The following is a 20,243-nucleotide window of genomic DNA, read 5'->3' on the forward strand; positions in this document are numbered from 1 at the left end:
CAATTATTACAAACAAAAAACGTTTAAAATTCATATAATTCCGACTGCAATAAGGACTAATCTAGCCAGTGACAAATAAAGTAAAGTTTCCTTTTGTGATATTTTCCGTATGGTTACTAACTCACATATATAATGCTTTTAGGGACTTCTCGGATCTTACAAAGTTTCAAACTAGTTAAAAAGCAATAATTGTCTATGGGATCATCTTAATATATTTAATTAGTTCTATATTGTTTGACGGAAAACAAGAGGGCTATGTACGAGGAGGGCCAACCTCGAAAGTAATTAAACACATATAGAGAATTTTAAGGAAAAAACAAGACATTAATTTTCTTTCTTAAGAAAACTTTTATTTCTTCGTATACGTGTTTCGCGGTCTTGTGTCAAAGTTTTAAAAGGGCGGAAAAATGTACTTCAGTCAATCGAAGTTGTTTGTAAACAGCAGTTTAACCAGGAAAAAATTGCTCCAACATTTCAGTTATATTTATTAACTTAAATAAAGCCCAATAGTGAAAGAAAATAGCCAAATAAGTGCCAATATCAATATCTATGGTCTATGGTGGTAAACATTTTCCATCAAATGGCCTACTTTCCCCTCCACCTACCTACCTACTATGTAAAATAAATAAAAACTCGCTTAACATTATAATATGAGAATTAACTTTAGGACAAGTATGGAACAAATTTAAAATATAATCATTTCGAGACGAGAAATTGTCAAGTATTTGTTACAATATTGCCTTACAAACTTAATAGTCAGAATGATCATTTCTGAAACTATCGACTGTTTAAAGTAAAAGTACATAATATATAAATAATAATAATAAATTAATAATTAAATGAGCCGAGACGGCCCAGTGGTTAGAACGCGTGCATCTTAACCGATGATTACGGGTTCAAACCCAGGCAAGTACCACTGAATTTATGTGCTTAATTTGCGTTTATAATTCATCTCGTGCTCGGCGGTGAAGGAAAACATCGCGAGGAAACCTGCATGTGTCTAATTTCAACGAAAATCTGTCACATATGCTCCAAACCTCCTCAAAAGGAGAGGAGGCCTTAGCCCAGCAATGGGAAATTTACAGGCTGTTAATGTAAAACATATGTAATCATTAAATTCACCTAATGGTATGGTTTTGTCCAAGCCCGTCTGGTTAGGTGGCACACACTCATCATATAGAATGTATAAATAGACAGACAATAGACATAATGTGACGACCTCCGTGGTCGAGTAGTGTGTGCACCGGTTTTCATGGGTTCGATTCCCGGCCTAGTCGATGTAGAAAAAGTTCATTAGTTTTCTATGTTGTATTAGGTCTGGGTGTTTGTGGTACCGTCGCTACTTCTGATTTTCCATAACACAAGTGCTATAGGTACTTACACTGGGATCAGAGTAATGTATGTGATGTTGTCCTATACTTACTCACTTATAAAATAGCACAATAGATATTTTTAAGCAATCCGAATACTTTTTTCATTAGACTATACTTGAAAAGACACAGTAAAACTAGCGACCCATCCGGCTTGCAAGGATGCTGTAAATTAATTAAGATAAGAATGACATGTACCTCATAGCACTCAGGAATAGTATGTCTTCTAACAGTGACTTTTTTTTAGAATTCTTTAGTTCCGGAGTTTACAATAAAAACAAACAAACAAATTGTACCTCTTTATAATATTAGTATAATTGTATAATATAAAAACTATAGAAAAAAAATTAAATCTTTATCATATATTTGAATAAAAAGTTACATTCACGAGCTTAGCCTTCTTTATGTAGAGGTAATAAACTTAAAAAAAATAACTCACTCCTGAAACGCCTGATAAAAACACCACGGCAATTTAACATTTACTTGTTTCATTTTTACAAGGCGTTTCTAAAGCGAACAAAATGAATTCATAACTGTTTTCATTTTTTCACTTTCGCATTAATTTAGTAAGCGTATAAAAATAATGAAAAATAATATTTTTATTAAAATGTTAATTGTTTATTAATTATAAAGCGTGAAGCGTGCGTTATGTTAATTTTTTACAAGAGCTATGGAACCTTTAATCCGACGAATAGGCTGACGTACCAAACTGATGGAAGCTCCCAGGCGACCACCCCACGAGTTTCCCGTATTGACCAAGTTCCCCGTATCAGCCTTTCAATGCCCCATTGTTTGAATTTCTAATTTTATTAATTCTAAAATTATTTTAATCACTCTTCATTCCCACTTCGAGTAAAGCAGTCGTTACTTGTAAGACAATTATTGTATTAATATAATATTAATAAATCATTGATAATAATTCGTTTTTTTTCGACTTCCTGACCGCTGTTATAATATAATTCTGACATGTCGTTTCTTAAAAACTTTTGTTTATATTTTGCGCAAACAGCTTATCACGACATGGCTTGTGTTGTTTATTCCTCAATCTAACCGTTCAGCATTTACGCGGAGCTGAATATAGGATCGAGTATGCGAATAAATCATCCTTATCTGTCTGAAAGTACAGCCTCGTCTCCCATTCACAGCCTATTCCATGTAACACAATATCGAACTGGATAAAGGTAATCGCGCATTTGAACAACTCGCTTTCATATTTACTCTAAAAATCACAAAAAAAATATTATTATTCAAACCGGTTCCTTTGAATAAGCTAATGCTTAGTCAAAGTTTGATAATTCTAAAAAACACTTTTAATCACTAATAAAGCTACAGATAATACAGGCAAGGTACTGATTTGTGAATTCATTCCACCGATAGAATTAAATACGCATATTAATTAAATTAAATATTATTTTAAATGCTGCACCAAAATCAAAGAATACTGACTCCTCACTAATTTATCATATATTATTATATAAACCTTTATGAAGTGATGATTAATATTACTTATAGACCCAAAGCCACTAAAAAAAGTAGGCTACCTTTTCTAAATAGCAATGATAAAAATCGTGTCACCTTGATTTTATTTATCACATGTGATTTAGAAAGCGTCAAGTCTACGACGACCTTTACAAAATCATTGCAAAAGGTTTCCTCTTCAATATGCGGTTCACATCCCATACAAAACAGACTGATAACTAAATCAAATTTATTCGTATGTACATCATGTTTAGGTTAAGAGCCTAGTTTTGTATTGTAGAGCATAATATTTTTATGAGAGCTCTTGACTTGGCGTAGTGTGCTTCTATTTATATTAATAATTGTCACGTTCTCAGATAAGACACCAGATTCGCAACACTATAGTGAAACCAAAAAAACTAATATTTAATCAAAAGCGTTTATTAATACGTTTGAGGAAACAGGAAAAGAGAAAACAGGGAAATTATATTCGCTTTTGATTTTGTATTCGCTTTTGTTGCTTCACTATAATGTTTCGAGCGCTCCATCTCCCTATTATTGTGTAATCTGAGTTCACGATCGTCTGTAGAACCTATTTAATTATTTGGTTCATTTAAAAAAGTGCCTTTTTCGGTTTTTCGTCAAAGGGGTCAAATTTAACAACAATATTTGGACAGGATCGGTATATCGATATAGTTTTTGCAGTATGCAGCATCGCACAGCTCTTCCCTTCGTTGTTTTGTGAATTAGTAAATATTGTGTCATATATGTGTGTTGTGTTTGTCAAATATAAATATGTAATATAAAAATATTTCTGAGCCAAGATCGCTTGATTTGATCCAAAAAATTAAGATAATCATTGAATTTTGTTTAAAATTAATCAAGCTCCGTGGTTAAGGCAAACATAACGGAACATGAAATTTCGTTGTGTTGTAATATTGGATCCTTCATTACTTTCATTAAATGTATAAAAGTGACTTAAAAAACCTTCAAACCTTATACTCAAAAGTAGAGGCAACTGTAGTAGTTTAGATAGGTTTTTATATTTCTAAAATGTACAATTTCATTTATATATAATATAACTATAAAATGTTGAACTCTACGAGCATTTCGACACTGAGATGAGAGATCGCGTCACACAGACGCTCATTTTCGCTTTTATCTCCGCGAAACAGACAACACAATGAAATACTTCTATCTATTTGTTACGTCGTAAAAAACCTAATACGTTTTGCTAGAATTGTAATAAAACTATTGTTATTTGAAATGTTTCGTTATCTATACTAATATTATAAACGCAAAGGTTACTTTGTCTGTATGTATGTATGTTACGCTTTTACGGCTAAACCAAGGACAATCGGCTAAGAAAGAATATAGCTCTAAGGACATAGACAACACGCTAAAAACTAGTGTAAGCTATTTAATATATGTTGTACATAAATATGGTCATAATTTGACTATATTTATAAAAAAGGCGGGTAGTCAAATAAATTATAAATGTAAGAAGGGTTACAGATTTTGAAAGCACTATATGAATTGATTAGCTCAGTTCGTTTTGGGCTTTAATGGCGAAAGTAATTTAAGGTAAGATTATTGTACTGATTATAATGTTCATTGTATTAAGTTAAAATGTATTAATGTTTAAATGTGATCTGTAAAAATAAATATACTGTACAATATGTGTTCTGTTTTATTTTAATACAAAAATAATAGTAAAACTTTAACACTTAACAGTTACCTATAAAACTGAACTTACATATAACAAGATAATTATTTTGTTATTAATAAATGCTTCACAACTTTTGCTTCGTTTCCCTCCCATTATTATTGTACTTTATATTCTAATGTAAATAAAAATCTTATGTAGATAAAAAGGTAATAATAAACAATCCAGACGGCCCAGTGGTTAGAACGCGTGCATCTTAACCGATGATTTCGGGTTCAATCCCAGGCAGGCACCACTGAATTTACATGTGCTTAATTTGTTTATAATTCATCTCGTGCTCGGCGGTGAAAGAAAACATCGTGAGGAAACCTGCATGTGTCTAATTTCAACGAAATTCTGCCACATGTGTATTCCACCAACCCGCATTGGAGCAGCGTGGTGGAATATGCTCCATACCTTCTCCTCAACGGGAGAGGAGGCCTTAGCCCAGCAGTGGGAAATTTACAGGCTGATTATGTTATTTTATTATGTAAACAATTCAGAGGGTACTTTGCACATTTTTTTTTAAGACGACGTCATGCTACATAATATAATTTATATTTTTTAAAGTTTCTCCGGTGTCAACTACCGAGAAAAGGAGAATCATTGTAATTCAAATGAAGCCATTTCACGTACATCCACGCCTTAATCAACTCAACCCTCGCTTCCAGACAAATTCGTAATCTCTGTACTTTTGGTCCATTTTGATGCCATGCCCTAACAGCTTGCATTTTATAATAGACCTTTAGTTATTTTTAGTTTTACTTATTTTTGGAAGACAAGCGACCAAACAGGTTGCCTGATTATAAATAAACTCAATTTCTCGTTGACAACGTCAAAGGATAATCAAAGTAATACTTAGTATTGCATTAAGAAAAGTACATTAAATTATCCTTAAGATAGATAGATAGATATATTATTGGTGTGAGTGAGTCTAGACACAAGGGAAGTGGCGTCATTATCCTCGTCCAAGGTGAATTTCGGCGAGTAAGAGAAAATGTATTCTGTCCCCAAATTTTGGTTCTGATGATTTTCAGAGAAGCATTGGGGCAGGTGGGTATGGGAACATGACATACACACACAGATTATTATTTCCATCTACAATGGAAGAACTTCAGAACCATATAACTAAAGTTCAGTCTGTTAGTTCAACGTATGGCCTCAGAATCAATAACAAAAAAAAACAAATATATTACAGTTTGTAAAATACCACCTGCTCTATATACCATCCTGTCTACTTTTTAATGACACCCCCTACAAAAAGTTAGCAAATACAAATATTTGGGATCCTGGGTCCGATGACAGAGAAGACCACAGTCTTGAAATAAGATGCCGCATAGAAAAAGCCCGTAATGCTTTCTTTAAGCTGAAGTCACTTCTGTACAATAAAAAGCTGATCAGCCAGCTACGAGTGATATTAGCACGCTGTTATGTTTTCTCCATTCTCTTGTACGGCGTTGAAGCTTGGATCCTCGCAGGATCGAGCTGTAAAAAGTTCGAAATGTAGGTATCAGAAGAATGTTAAGGATATCCTATAAAGACTAAATAAAAAACATAACCGTGCTAGGTCGTAGAAAAAAAAGTAGAAGATTTGTATATCGTAAAGACAAAGAAGCTATGAATATCTCGGCCACATAATGAGATACTGAAAATACGAACTACTACAACTCAACATACGGGGCAAGATCCAAGGAAGACTCAGTGTGGGTCGAAGAAGAACGTCTTGGCTAAAAAAGCTATATGTATGTATTATAGAAGATGGTACTTTGAGAAGAAGAAGCTCCGTTGCAGGTTGGTGTGTGTGTGCCCACTTGTGCCAGAATTTCATTGAAATGAAATACACGCAGGTTTCCTCCCGATGTTTTTTTTCATCGCTAAGCACGAGATGAATTATAAAACCAAATGAACTACATAAAAATTTAGCGGTGTTCACCTGGGTTTGAACTCACAATCATAAATTAAGATGCACGCGTCCTAACCACTCAGCCAACTCGGTGCTTTTTAGCTGTAAAATTGTAGACTAAATAAATCTGTGAATACTTGATTCGATATAATTATAAAATTCTACAGTAGTGATGTGCTTGTCGATGATCGAATTTTCGATATAATTTTCTCCTGCAAATCCATCGTTTTTCGCATTTGTGTGTACGATAATATTATTAAATTTACAAGAATTAATTATTCTCCATCTCTCTCGTTTCTACGTTGACCTACTTTGTCTCGCCTATATAAGATGGATGGTTAAACTTTTGATTGAAATATGAAAAGGAAGAATTAATATGGTTTCCTTGAATGCAATGGAATTGAAAAATGTTGCTTACGAGTACCTTGAGCCTGAATATTGTAGTGCCTCTTTTATCAGTATTAACAACGCTGCTCTGCGGTTAAGAAACATAATTTATATTTTCATTTCAAATTTGTCAGTCGGGTTTTATGTATAACGATGCCTTAATAGCACAGCTTATATGTGAATGAATGAATGAAAATGAATATGTCCATGTAGTTTTCTGAGATGTATGAACGTAATACATCTTCGTATATGTTAAGTTATAATAATGTCAATTATAGTATTCATCAACTTGTTATATGTAATATATCAAAGTGATTTCAAATCGACTAAAAAAAATTCACAATAATAATCAATCAAATATACTTTTAACGTTTATTGTTCCGTTGACTTTAAAAATTTCGTGTACCACTTATCGCCGTACCTTAAGTCATAACAATTTTATTTCTGTGTTAAATTGAACACGTCTCAAATTTTCCTAACACGTTTACAGTCATACATAAGGCTTACACGCCCAAACGTTATTGTTGGCACGTGTATGTGATGCCAATTGGCCCTCCGTAACTCAAAACGACTCTCGAACTAATGACAGTAAGGTTTGCTTCGTATTAGATCAAAGATATTCGCTTATTTTCACGTAAAAATATCATAAGGTATCTTCGTATAGAAGTTATGACTTTGAAGAGATTGCTTCCAGCCCACTTATTAAAAAAAAAATTATACAAACAAGTAAGTACATATATAAATCACATACAATCATACAAAGTTTGAATTAAAATGTACAATAAAAATTATATGTACCTCTTCAGCTATATAATATATTACAAGAAAATACACAATTATGTATACAAACGTATATATACGTTAACGTATGAACTAAGATAAGGACAGGAAGTGCTCTTTAAACTCTTTATTTAAAGTAATTGAAAAGATAATATTGTAATAACTACACAGAGAAATATTTTTTGAATATAATTACATAACTATGCATACTTCTCATCATAGTTAAGGCTGAGAATATTATAACTAACTTGAGCCAATGAAATCCTTCTGTGGTTGGACTTTTTCAATATTGTATATACATTTATTACCGTAGAGTTGTAAATAATGTTGGATTGTTATCTATCTCACGAGATTGTAAACTGCCGAAATATTGTGAGCGGTTATTTAACTCAAAATAACAGGTGAAAACTTTCGATAGCTTATGATATTTCGATTAGGTTAGGGTAGAGTTTTTATGATTTAACTTTAATAAGCTTAAAACTAATGCGCTAATCTGTAAGCAGTATGTTACGGTTCACAATATTTCGACAGTTTATAATCTCGCGAGATAGATTATAATCTAACGGTTTATAATTTTACGGTGACATATATAGGCGTTCCAGTTACGTTCCATAGCGAAGGAAAGACTGCCAACAGGAACTGTCCGACTACCACTTCATACAAAATTACAAACGATCCAAATATTCATCTCTTTTTCCAAATTATGTCTTAGTCCCAATTGCAGTTAAACCACTTGGACTTTGGGGTAGTAGTGCAAAAACCTTTATAAATAGCTTAACACCCCGCTTGTCTCCACTAGTGGCAGGAGGGCTGGTTCATTCTTGTCACCATTCCACGCGATCATGATGTGTACAATAACTATTTTAAATTCTTATTTGTAAATAGTGAAGTAAGTACCCCTTTATAGTATAATATATAGCTAGGTTAAGAAAGTGTCATTATTTCATTTTGCATATAAGTTGGATATTACTTGAAAATCTTTAGGAAATTACAGCTTGAACAGCACAAAGACAAGCGACTTACTCTTGCCAACGTCTAATGGTCGTCTTGCACCAGAAGTGTAGGCTGTAGAGAGCACCTGCTTATGACCGTTTGAAATAGAGCCGTCAAAGAGACTACTAAAACACATTCTGCACGTATGACATGCCTAAGAGACGCCTCAAAATGATTGAGCAGAAAAACTTATTAAACAATTTTTTATCAAGCAAGAGTTAATTTTATTTGTAAGTTAAAGTTGTCAAAGTTACTTGTCATTTCACACTGCCGGAAATTTGTTTTAGCTTTTGTTCCACACTATTCAACTACCTTTTGTTTTATAATGAGAGAATTAAACATGTGAGCAAATATCGGAAGTAGTTTTTATTCTGTAGCTAATCGGTGTATCGATTTGAAACTTTCCATATATTTATGATTTTGGATCGAATTAGCTGGAGCTTGGTAACCAAGGGCTAGATTGAAAGTGAAACTCTCGAGTGGTAACAAGTAAACCCCTCGACTTTAGGCTTATTTGGTTTATTTTCTCAAGTTTAATAAATTACGCTTATATTATGATGATAATCCTCTCAGTGGCGATTCTTGTGTGATTCAGGGTCCATCAATCGATATCCCTTTGTGTTTTCGCAATAACCCACAAATATCATTTATAGCGTTTTATTGGGACACGGTTCAAAATATAGGCAGCAGTTGCTAACACTTCAGCCCAGTAGCTCTTCTCCAGGTTAGCATAGAACAACATGCACCTTACTCGTTCAACTAAAGTCCTGATCATTCTTTCGGCCATGCCATTTTGCTGGGTATATGGAGTAGAAGTCTAATTATACCATGATTAGACAAGTTTTTTTCAAAGTTGTTATTACAGTATTCTTTACCATTATCAGTTCGAAGCTTTGTAATCTTATGATGTAATTCATACTCTACTTTTAACTTAAAATCTTTAAATTCCACGTTTCAAAGTACTCTATTCCGATCAATTTTTCCAGTTTGAACATATTTTGACCCACTTTGCGATATTTAAACAGAAATATGTACCAAAATTGTGAAATTCGTTAACTTCAAATTAAAATCGGATCGACAATATTTCCTGATTGAACTTATTGCCCCTTTGCAATAATCCAGCTGTACCACTTCGGAACCACGCTCTGCTACCATAAAGGAATATTCAATATTGCGTTATTGTAGTAATTAAACGTAATTTTATTATAGATTAGTTTATTGAATTAAAATTAACGGTTTTCAAATACATATTCAGTTTTTGACAGACAGAGCGACGACGGCGCCAGCGGTGATAAAAAATCAAACTTTTTGGTGGCAGAAAAGCACAACACTAACTTCAATTTTATATTTACAACCAAATAGTTTTTTAATTAATTTGATTGTTGATCGTAATAATTAACTACCAACTGACTGTCGCTTCTCAATTTGTTTTTGATAATATTATGTATGTACACAAAAACATAAATGATTTTCCCAGAAATTGTGACGTACATTCTATTAACACTAGGAACAAGAATAAACTTGTTACTCCAAGTACCCGATACGTTTACAACAGGATCCCAGAAAACGTTCAAAAGTATTCAATTATAAAATTCAAAAGAATCGTTAGAGCGTTTGTGTGCTAAAGGATATTACAACACTAATGACTTTTTAGTTGACTGCACACCTTGGGAATGAAATGATCGCCTCCAGGCTGTTTCAAATAGCTAAAATATAATTATTATTGTACATGCAAAATGAAAAAAAAAATAAAAATATCCCAGTGAGTTTCTTTCGCCGGTTCTTCTCAGGTCCGAGGTGTTAAATTCCGAACCAGTGGTAGATTTTTGACTATCAATAAGCAAGTGTAAACACTTCTATATTTAATAAAGATTTTTGACTTTGACTTTGAAACTAATATCAAAATATTGCTCTTTATAAATATTACATAATTAAAAATTAAGCAAATATTTTATGTTTAAGATAAAAAAAAAACGAAGTTATGCACCGTGAGTACTTTATCACAAGAGTCGAAAGTTATCAACACAACGGCCATGATAGCGGCGACATTATTCAATTGGGAATGAATGAAAATGAATTAATTTTTTGACGACTTCCCTCTGTCATTTTTATGACATGGTATCGTCACAACTAAAATTCTTACGATGACTTTTTTTTTATTTAACAATATTATATTGTATTTATATTTAAATAGTAATACTAACAATTTCAATAAAAATGTTTTTTTGTAACAGTTATAATATTTGTTCCTACGGTACCAACGTTTTTTTTTAATCTCACTGGGCAAAGAAATTTTCTGTTAAGTGTAATGTCATTGTTATTAATAGTGTTATTAGGATAAGGTTTCAAGTATATTACCTACATTCTTCAAATCAATTTTTTTAAAGTAAACTTCACAATGAAGCGTTTTTAAATCGTCAATATTTAAGCACTACCACAGTTTCGAAAAGCAGCCTCCAGCGAGAAGAAACAGCAAGAAACTCGCATAGTTGCTATTTTCAAATAAACAGATTTACAATGCTGTTTTTCACAATAATTAGTGTCCTGTGATAGAACCCCAGCCTAAATCCCGGCGTTTTTTTTTCTAAAAATTATTTTAATGTATAATAAGATTTATTCTTCGTTCAAAATCTTTGTTAAATAATCTCCATGCGTAATGTAAATATTTTATTTATTTTCAATTAAAAGTTACTTATCTTAATTATTTAAGGGTAAACATCTATCATAATAACTATAAGGTAAAATTTCCAATTAAAACGTTTCCATTCAAAGCAATTTTAAACTACAATACATAAACTTATACTCGTAAATAATCAAACAAACTTAACAATTTAACTTTTAATCGATTTTAAAGGTCAAAAACTTCAATAAAATACGTCTACACCTATAAATATTTCTTAAGGGTTTATCAGTAAAACGGTGCTGTCTTATTCTTTCAAATGTCAAATCGATGACGTTAGAAAGAGATAAATTGATCGTGTGTTTAATTAAACACTCACTAAGCAACCTTTATAAATAAGTAATTTGCTTATTAATGTTTATTCCCGATATTTACCATATACCCGCCGGTCATGTGTTGGTGATAATATGTGACCTGTGTATCGGAAATATTTTCTTTATAACGATATTTGCACTGACACAATCGTTATGTATATAAAGTTGACGTGAACATACGGATACGTTTGTAGTTCGCTATCAGTCGCTTATTTGATTTGAACGGACATTATGGTGTACTCGAATGTGTTGGTCCTTTTTTTCGCTACTAGTGTACTTTGTGATGGAGGTAAGGGATCATATATTTTTAAACTATATTAAGTTATATGAATAAAAACACATAAATAAACACCGTTTATATAATTTTTGTAACTATTTTAGTTCATAAGTAGAAATTATTTTCTACTTAGAAATTATTACTACGTTTTTATCTTAATTAAATCGTACGAATACCATTCATTTTTGTTTGTTATAGTTAACGTAAAAAAACTATTATTTATTTAATCACACGCACTAAGTTCTTTAAATAACTTTTATTTGAATGATAAGTTAGCCTGTACGTAAGCAGGTCTATTTGTAGTGTATGACTTTAGCTTCATAATAAAATAATAAAATAAAATTGTCATTGTAACTTGATTTATTTGATAGAGATATTAGCTTAATTATATCAAGTAATGATCAAGTGAGATATATTTTAAAAGATTGGTTAGTGTGTTTATTGACTTGTTAGTCTTCTATTTAATTCTCAAAATAATTGTAAATTATTTTTAATATTGAATAAAAAACGCTTAGTACCTTCGTGTAATTTAAGTACAATACTTTCGTATTTAATAAAAATTTCAACAATTTTTTTTTTTATACTTTGTTGACTTAATGTATTATGCATGTGTAGATTCCGAGAGTTTCGTTCGTCAGTTGTTCTTAGGTTATCTTCTTTTTCTACCGCTTTTTAGATTGATCAATATAAATATATTATTCATTTGTGTATAGAAATACTTATATTATTATACTATTTTTTTAAAATTTTTTACAATTATTTTTAAATAGCATTATAAAACCACTGAGGTTTGACCTTAATGCTATGATAGTCATCTGTGGAGTTATTAATAGTATAATCAAGTTTCTGTACTGAATAAAGACCTACCACAAAATTAAAAAAAAATATTACATTAATATCAAAACGGATATAATAAGTTATGTATCTTAATTCTATTCAATAAATAAGCACTTAAATCTTATAGACTATAAAATTTATCTAACGAAAAAATACAGTTATTTGCAAGTAATTCAACCTTTGATAACGGAATGCGATAATGATATTGTACCGAACGCTGGTTTTTTTTGGCATAACTGAACATTTTTTAATCATATTCATTGTTGCCGTATTTATAAAGTTTCGTTTTCACTAAAAAATAATTTAATCACGCGGAGTATAACTAAATATAAATAAAATAAATAAATATAAAGATAGAGTACATATCAAGAAAAAGTTCAAATAAAAAAAAAAAAAATTAAAAAAAAGTAACTAGTAGGCAAGTGACATACGATACGGTTTTAGACACGATTACCTGAAATAAAAACAAACCTGTTCTTACGAGACATTACTTTTATAATTATACATTTTCCCTGTATGTTAATATACGTATGTATATTATTGCTTCGATATTTAACGTCGAGAAGCGTTCAAGACAATATTGTGAGACTGTATGAGCTGGATTAATATATAACACAAACAGCATTTCCCAGTATGACCCCAACATCTATCCAAAATGAAAGAGGTTTTTAGGCCAGCAATCTATTTTTTCAGGCAATTGCCTAAACAGGCAAAGAACATACATAGCTTTCAACGGTGGTGGACCTATTTTATTCAAAAGAAGCTTTTTAAGCGGTAAGTGGTCATCACCGCCCATAGACATAGGCTATAATAAATATTAACCATCACTTAAATTACCAATACGCCAATAACCTTAGGAACTAAGATGTTATTATGCCTTTAGTTACAATGGTCATTCACCCTTCAAACACGACACAACAATACCAATTATTGCTGCTTGGTGGTATATGTATATGTTCAGTGAGTTATGCCCAAAGTTCTACCACCACGTAAAGCCTTGGACATAATTCCCCCCATTGTTCACAGGTTCACTGCTTATAGCTTGCGAAATGGATGACACGGAGTGTCTCAGCAAAACAACACAGCAGTTCTTGGAAAAGACATGTAAAGGCATACCGGAGTACGACATAAAACCCATAGATCCTTTATTCGTGCCAAGCCTCGACATTAAACTGAGCGACAAAGCAGAAACGATATTACACTACAAGAATCTAACGATAACAGGACTGAAAAACCAGAAGTTCTCCGATTTCAAGTATGTTTTTTTGGATAACGTTTGGTTAAAAGGATGGACAACATTCTACGAAAATTGATTGCATTTTTATTACATTCATATAATATTATTTCACAAATAAATAATTTATAAATTATATATTTATGAGTTAGGTTTGGTTGGATAATTTTTTTTAATAAATTACACTTAAAAAATCATCATATCTGCTAAGTGAGTGTTTGTGTAATGATTTATCATAAAACTAAATAAAATGTTTGTCAACTGAATAGGTTTTGAAAATGCATCATCAACATTTGGAACTAAGATGTGATTTTTTTTATAGTATATTATTTGTAAAAATATATTACGAGATAAAAATCCTTAAATGTACGCACGAAAATACGACGTGGTTATCAAAGGACAATTCATAATAAAATTCACGATAGTCATAGCGCTGACAACAATGGCGCTTAAGTTGTTACGGTCCTGTGCGTGTAATTTAATCTTAAGAATACAATTTCCCATTGTGTATTCTATTTATATAATGTTATTTCATTTTCATAGGATGAATACGAAGGATAAATCGGTTATATTACAAACTCGAGCGGATTTGATCATAGTCGGAGACGTCACAATCGAATTGAGCAAAGTATCAAAATCATTCAACGGTGCTTACACAATAAAGGGAAGTAAGTAATAATTGAATATGAGAACGTCAATATTGCATTTCGAGTTTTTTTTTATTATATTTTAGGAAGACCGATAAGTAAAAATGGTCACCCATGTTAAGTTCTCACTTTTACGCAAAGACGTTGTAAATAAATAAGCAATACTTTCAAAATTCCACAACTAAGCCACCTTGGCTTGGTAGATTCACATGTGTGTGAAAATAAACTAACACAAAAGGCTTCCTTATGATATTTTCCTTCAATGCTGATTATAATTACAAATTCGGTAGTGCTTGCCCGAGCTTGAACCCGCAACCATCGCTTACCTGCTGAACCGTCTTGATGACACCCTGGCACCATTGCAAAACCATCAATGCACCATCGAGCACGAATTTTAATATTCTGAATCCATTGTGCCTTTTATTTACACTGGATCAGTTATTTAATTATTGTTGTTGTGAGTGGTAAGGACTGAATGTAATGGAGGGATACTGTCCGATCAAGTTAATGTCTGGAGAGTTAAGGAATAACGGAGTCCATTTTTCTGTATCCAAAATTAATTAACACAACTTCATTGGTAAAAAAAATCACGAAGACATTTCAATATCAGTTACATTGTATATATGTTAAATACATATAGTATCATACATACATATAGTATACATATGTACTTTGCCCACTTACACATATATACGTCACATCACTTTGCCACCAAAAAGTTAAAAATAAAGATATATTATTGCACCTTCAACACTACACGTTTTTCTTATCTGTAAAAGGTATATGATGAATACGCTAAGAAAAAATACACTAAAAAAATGATTTATTCGATGAAGGTGAACAGCGTGAACCGCACTCCCGCTTTAGAATAAAAACGTCCCGAAATCATTTCCCTGCATGACGAAACAAATGCCCAAACATCAAGCTTTTACGACTTTCTTATTCATAACCAATCAGTTTTCACCCACTGCTGCAGCTGCAAATGATAAGAGGCCCCCCTCTTATTATTTGTATCGTAGGTGTTAGATATTAGATATAAAAAAATAGCCCATATCCTTTTCTTGGGGCTCAACCTTGCTTCATACCAAATTTCATCAAATTCCGTTGATTGGTTTGGCCTTGGAAGCGTTTTTTTATATAGTTTGGTGGACGAGCAAAGAGGCCACCTGATGGTAAGTGGGAACCATCGCCCATTGACAATGGTGCTGTAAGAAATGTCGCCAATGCGCCACCAACCTTGGGAACTAAGATGTTAAGTCCCTTGTGCATATAGTTACCCTAGTTTACTCATCCTTCAAACCGGAAAACAACAATACTGAGTACTGCTGTTTGGCGGTAGAATATTTTATGAGTACAGTACGTACCAGACAGAGTTACTTTTAGATTTATAATATACATTAATATACAATACTAGATACCCGTCCCAAATTCGTCCGGGTGACTTGAGAATTTTATTTACTTCTCGACGGTCACCTACCGATCCAATCTAAGCCTACCAAGAATCCACTTAAATACACACAAAAAAAATAAAATCATTGAAGCATTGAGGAGGAATTACTCTAACCTATTGTTAAGATTTTAAATAAATTTATTTAAAAACATTATCGACATCAAATACGAAATTAGGAATACGTTATAAAATCGCATTATGTTATTTTAGACTCACTGTAATGAAATGAATTTATAAATTAGTGTCATATAATTGGTAGTCATAATTAGCAAATGACAAATTCATGTGGTTTATCAAAATATAGTGAATGATAAATAAAGCTAAGTACTTAGATTTAGTTATTTGTCAACGTATGTGGTTAACAGTACGCCAAGCGTTATCGCCAAAATTATAACTTTTTGGTTTTAGTGCGAGCGTCCTGGAAACAATAACAGGAGAATCTTAGCAGCTTATATTTCCTTTAATTTTATGGTTAGATTATTAGTATTATTTTTTTTTACATAATCAAGTCTTTATTTACATTTTAATAATATATGTCGGAGAGCCGATTTTATGGCGTCTAACCGAGCAACTTTTCTCGTGTTCGTCGCCGTCATCAGACATCTTTAGATGTCTATCCCTCAGAAATGATTAATAAATAATAGCGTAGACATCTTACCCTAATCACGATTTATTAATAAACGTTATTTTCATGACAACCACTAATCTCTTTACCAATTGTTAATTTTTGCGAAACACGAATACCGTCAAATATTATTTCAAGCGCTTGACGCTTCTCTAACCAGCCTCATATATTAAGAACTCGTCAAAATAAAACGGGTAGACTTAGCGTAACAAACAGTTAAAACCGTATCACGAGGACCAGCTAAACAGTTCTGTCCCAATGGTTTTTGTTGGCATGTTTAGTAGCATCCACAACCAGTAACTAGTTGAGCTACATCTTATTCCTTGTGAAAACGAGAGAACGCCCCAATATTTTTCTCAATCAATGTCTATATAAGTCGTGGTGACCCAGTGTTACATAACGTGAATCTTAACCGATATGCTCAAGTCATGAAATTAGCCCCGAACCTTCTTCAAGAGGATTCCTTTATCCAGTAAAGTAGACTATTCGGGAAATCTGCATCTTCTGCCTGGTAAAACGTCGGGCAACATTATTTCAGCATAACGGAATGTCTTGTAAAAATTAGGATGCTTGCACAAGGCTCCCATACACTGTCATTAGGGAAAGCACTCCTTGCATATGAATACAATGTTCATGAGAACACTGTATAAAAATCCGTTTAGTAGTTTTTAGCTTATCGCGTTCAGACGAACAGACGACAGAGTTGTTTTATAATATACAGTGATACATTAATGAATTATTCTTGTAACCGCCACGTCCACGTAGTTTTCTGTCGAATAAATGTATTAAAATAAGAATATCTTGCAAATGTTTGTTATTTGAGAGCAACTATTTGTGGCTAACCCCGTCCAATCCAGACGCTGGCGATTAGTCTCCTGTCCTCAGTGAGGATTCTCCATTTCTCTAAAACCAAGTTGTATGGTTAACTTAAATTAAAACGGTCTCTAGTTAAATCTCTCATTTCTTTGAGTGTTTATTTATATGCAATTTTAGACTCCACTCGCCCCTATTACAGACTACCCAAATTTTATCCTTTCGTCAACCACTTGAATTAGTATTGTTTTGTTGTTTTATGTATATCTTTACGTAGATTACATGTTGCGCTAACCCTTAATAAATGTAATAAGCTATTGATAAATTATGAATACAAATTTCCAACATTAACACCAATTTTATGAACTTTCAAATTTTATTTTTTATTGTATCTGTCCCGACAGACAGACGCCTCCTAAAACCATTGAATTATCGAATATTAGACACACACATGTATATAGGGACCAGTTTTACGTCATTATGCGGCGGTCCTGCTTACCCATTTGAACATTTTCAACCGAATTGGTTTTCGACCTTGAGGAACTAGCCTACCTACTATAACCCTTCAACTAATCAGAACAGGTAAATTATGAAAAATATACGTCCTTCCTTGGGATTCATTGCGTCATACCAAATTCCATCCAAAACGGTTAAACCGTGAAAGTATGAAAGATAAACTTACTTTCGCCTATTTAATATTAGAATTATTTGTAATATCAATATCACAATACAATTATTAATATAAATTCTATTACAGCGGCATTGGGAACAGCGAAATATGGTTACGATTTCAAGGTCGATGACAAAGGCGTTGAGCATTATGAAGTTGGTCCAGAAACACTGACGTGCCAAGCTGTCAATGAGCCAGAAGTAACTCTAAGTCCGGAACTGAGCCGAGCGTTAGAAGACGGTAAGAATGAGTTGCAACAAGTTTAATTAATAAAACATAGAGTAACAAGGAATTGTATATTTAATATTGATTTGTTAGAATTAATTCATCCATAGTTCGAATAATTGTAATATAACTAATATTATATTTATTTATTTTTATGGAAACGAACATTATGTAATAAATTTCATAACAATAAATAACAAATATTAGCAAATCATTAATCCAAGCCAATAATTGTTTTCAGTGATTGATTTAAACATATAACAAAGTACAAGGCGTAGGTGTAATGAATAAAAATATCAATTAATTAAAAAAAAATAGGCTTAAAAAAAATGTTGATTTAAGCTATCGCAAGTATGAGTTTTGTGAGACTTGACTTATGTTAACGGTTTTTTAGTACATAAAAATATTTTTATTTAATCCAGCTAAACCTTTATACTTTTGTAGATTCAATGTTTCTTATATTTTTATTAGCAATGAATTACGCTCGATTTTTTACGGACGAGCTTATGAATTTCCTTTTTAAATATTTATAATAACTGTATTCAATTATAAAGTTAAATTTAATTTCTTAAATGACGATGAATAAAACTATATCAATCTATTTATTTCACAGATAAAGATCTTAAGGAAAGGAAACAGAGATACAACGCAAGACGAAAAGAAATCCAACAGAATGTTTTCTGTAAAATGGTCGAGAATGCATATGTTACCGTTGTTCACAACATCCGAGCCGCTGCGAAAATTCTGCCCAAAAGTGCCTTTTTGAAGGGAGTTTAAGTGAAAATATTTTGCTGACATTTTAATGTTTCCGATTCATATATATGTTATATTACTTAATATAATCATATTAAGCAATAAAGAGATGATTTAAGAGATAAATATTGTTATGAATTAAAAAACTCTCTTAGGGTTTGGAGCAAACGTTCGACTGCTGATCAGAGAAAGCTTTTGATCAGCAGTTGAACATTTCCAGATAATTTTATACTTTTGTTAAAAATCTTAAGCTGTGGTCTTTATTTGCAAAAGAATTATTGACATATATATACAAATAAAAATTAAAAATAGTTACTGTACAAATGACCGCGGATTGGTGGCAAAAATGCTAGCAGCATTTCCCCGTTGAATCGTTCCAATCAAATCCAATCCTCTGAGCAAATAATTAACCAGCCAATCACATATTATACTTTTAATGAAGACTTTTGCACTTCTACTCTAAGGAGTAGTCCAAAACTTGGAGTGTATCAACTGCAACCTTATTATATATTTATATAATAATAGATTGCATAGATATCAATACCAAAAATGGGAGTAAAATTACTGTGCAAATTGCTTAAATATCAGCTTCAAGATTTGTTCCACTGGAACAGTGAAAGCAATTGAGATGCAGTATAAGCTTTTCAAAAATATAAAATCGAAAATTATATCAAAGCGTCAAGTAAATGTTTTTTTTAATTTTCAAATGGAATCATTTATTTAATTTAACAAAGTTTTTGTCATTTAAAAACCACCCTTATCTAAAAGACAATAGGATTATATGTGTTGATATTTGTATTATTGCTTACCTTTGACCTGTTGATTAATGGAATCATAATAAGACAATAAATAAATCACTTACACTAATAGCAACCTATATACAATAACACATATATATATATATATGTTTATTACAATGTAGTGTATAATTCCTATTAATATACAACAACAACATTGTGATTACAACATTTTTAATAATACTAATTAATATATCACATGCGTGCCAATTAAATAATAAATATATTCTTTATTTAAATACATTAAAAAATTATATTAAATTTTTAGTATTTTAAATCAAATCATATAAAAAATATATTATTCAAGAAGGCGCTTATAAGCACT

At 31.8% G+C, this 20,243-nt stretch overlaps 1 protein-coding gene across 1 annotated transcript; it reads left to right on the forward strand.

The window, feature by feature from the left end:
• The first annotated feature begins 11,644 nt into the window (after positions 1-11,644).
• LOC113400889 (juvenile hormone-binding protein-like) lies at positions 11,645-19,261 on the forward strand. Its single transcript, XM_026640564.2, has 5 exons — positions 11,645-11,879; positions 13,731-13,959; positions 14,482-14,606; positions 18,231-18,383; positions 18,982-19,261. The coding sequence occupies exons 1-5, from the start codon at positions 11,822-11,824 to the stop codon at positions 19,143-19,145; spliced, it is 729 nt and encodes a 242-aa protein (XP_026496349.1). The 5' UTR covers positions 11,645-11,821; the 3' UTR covers positions 19,146-19,261.
• Positions 19,262-20,243: the final 982 nt, after the last annotated feature.

The sequence above is a fragment of the Vanessa tameamea genome, chromosome 11 (genome assembly GCF_037043105.1).
Source record: "Vanessa tameamea isolate UH-Manoa-2023 chromosome 11, ilVanTame1 primary haplotype, whole genome shotgun sequence".
NCBI classification, from domain to species: Eukaryota; Metazoa; Arthropoda; class Insecta; order Lepidoptera; family Nymphalidae; genus Vanessa; species Vanessa tameamea.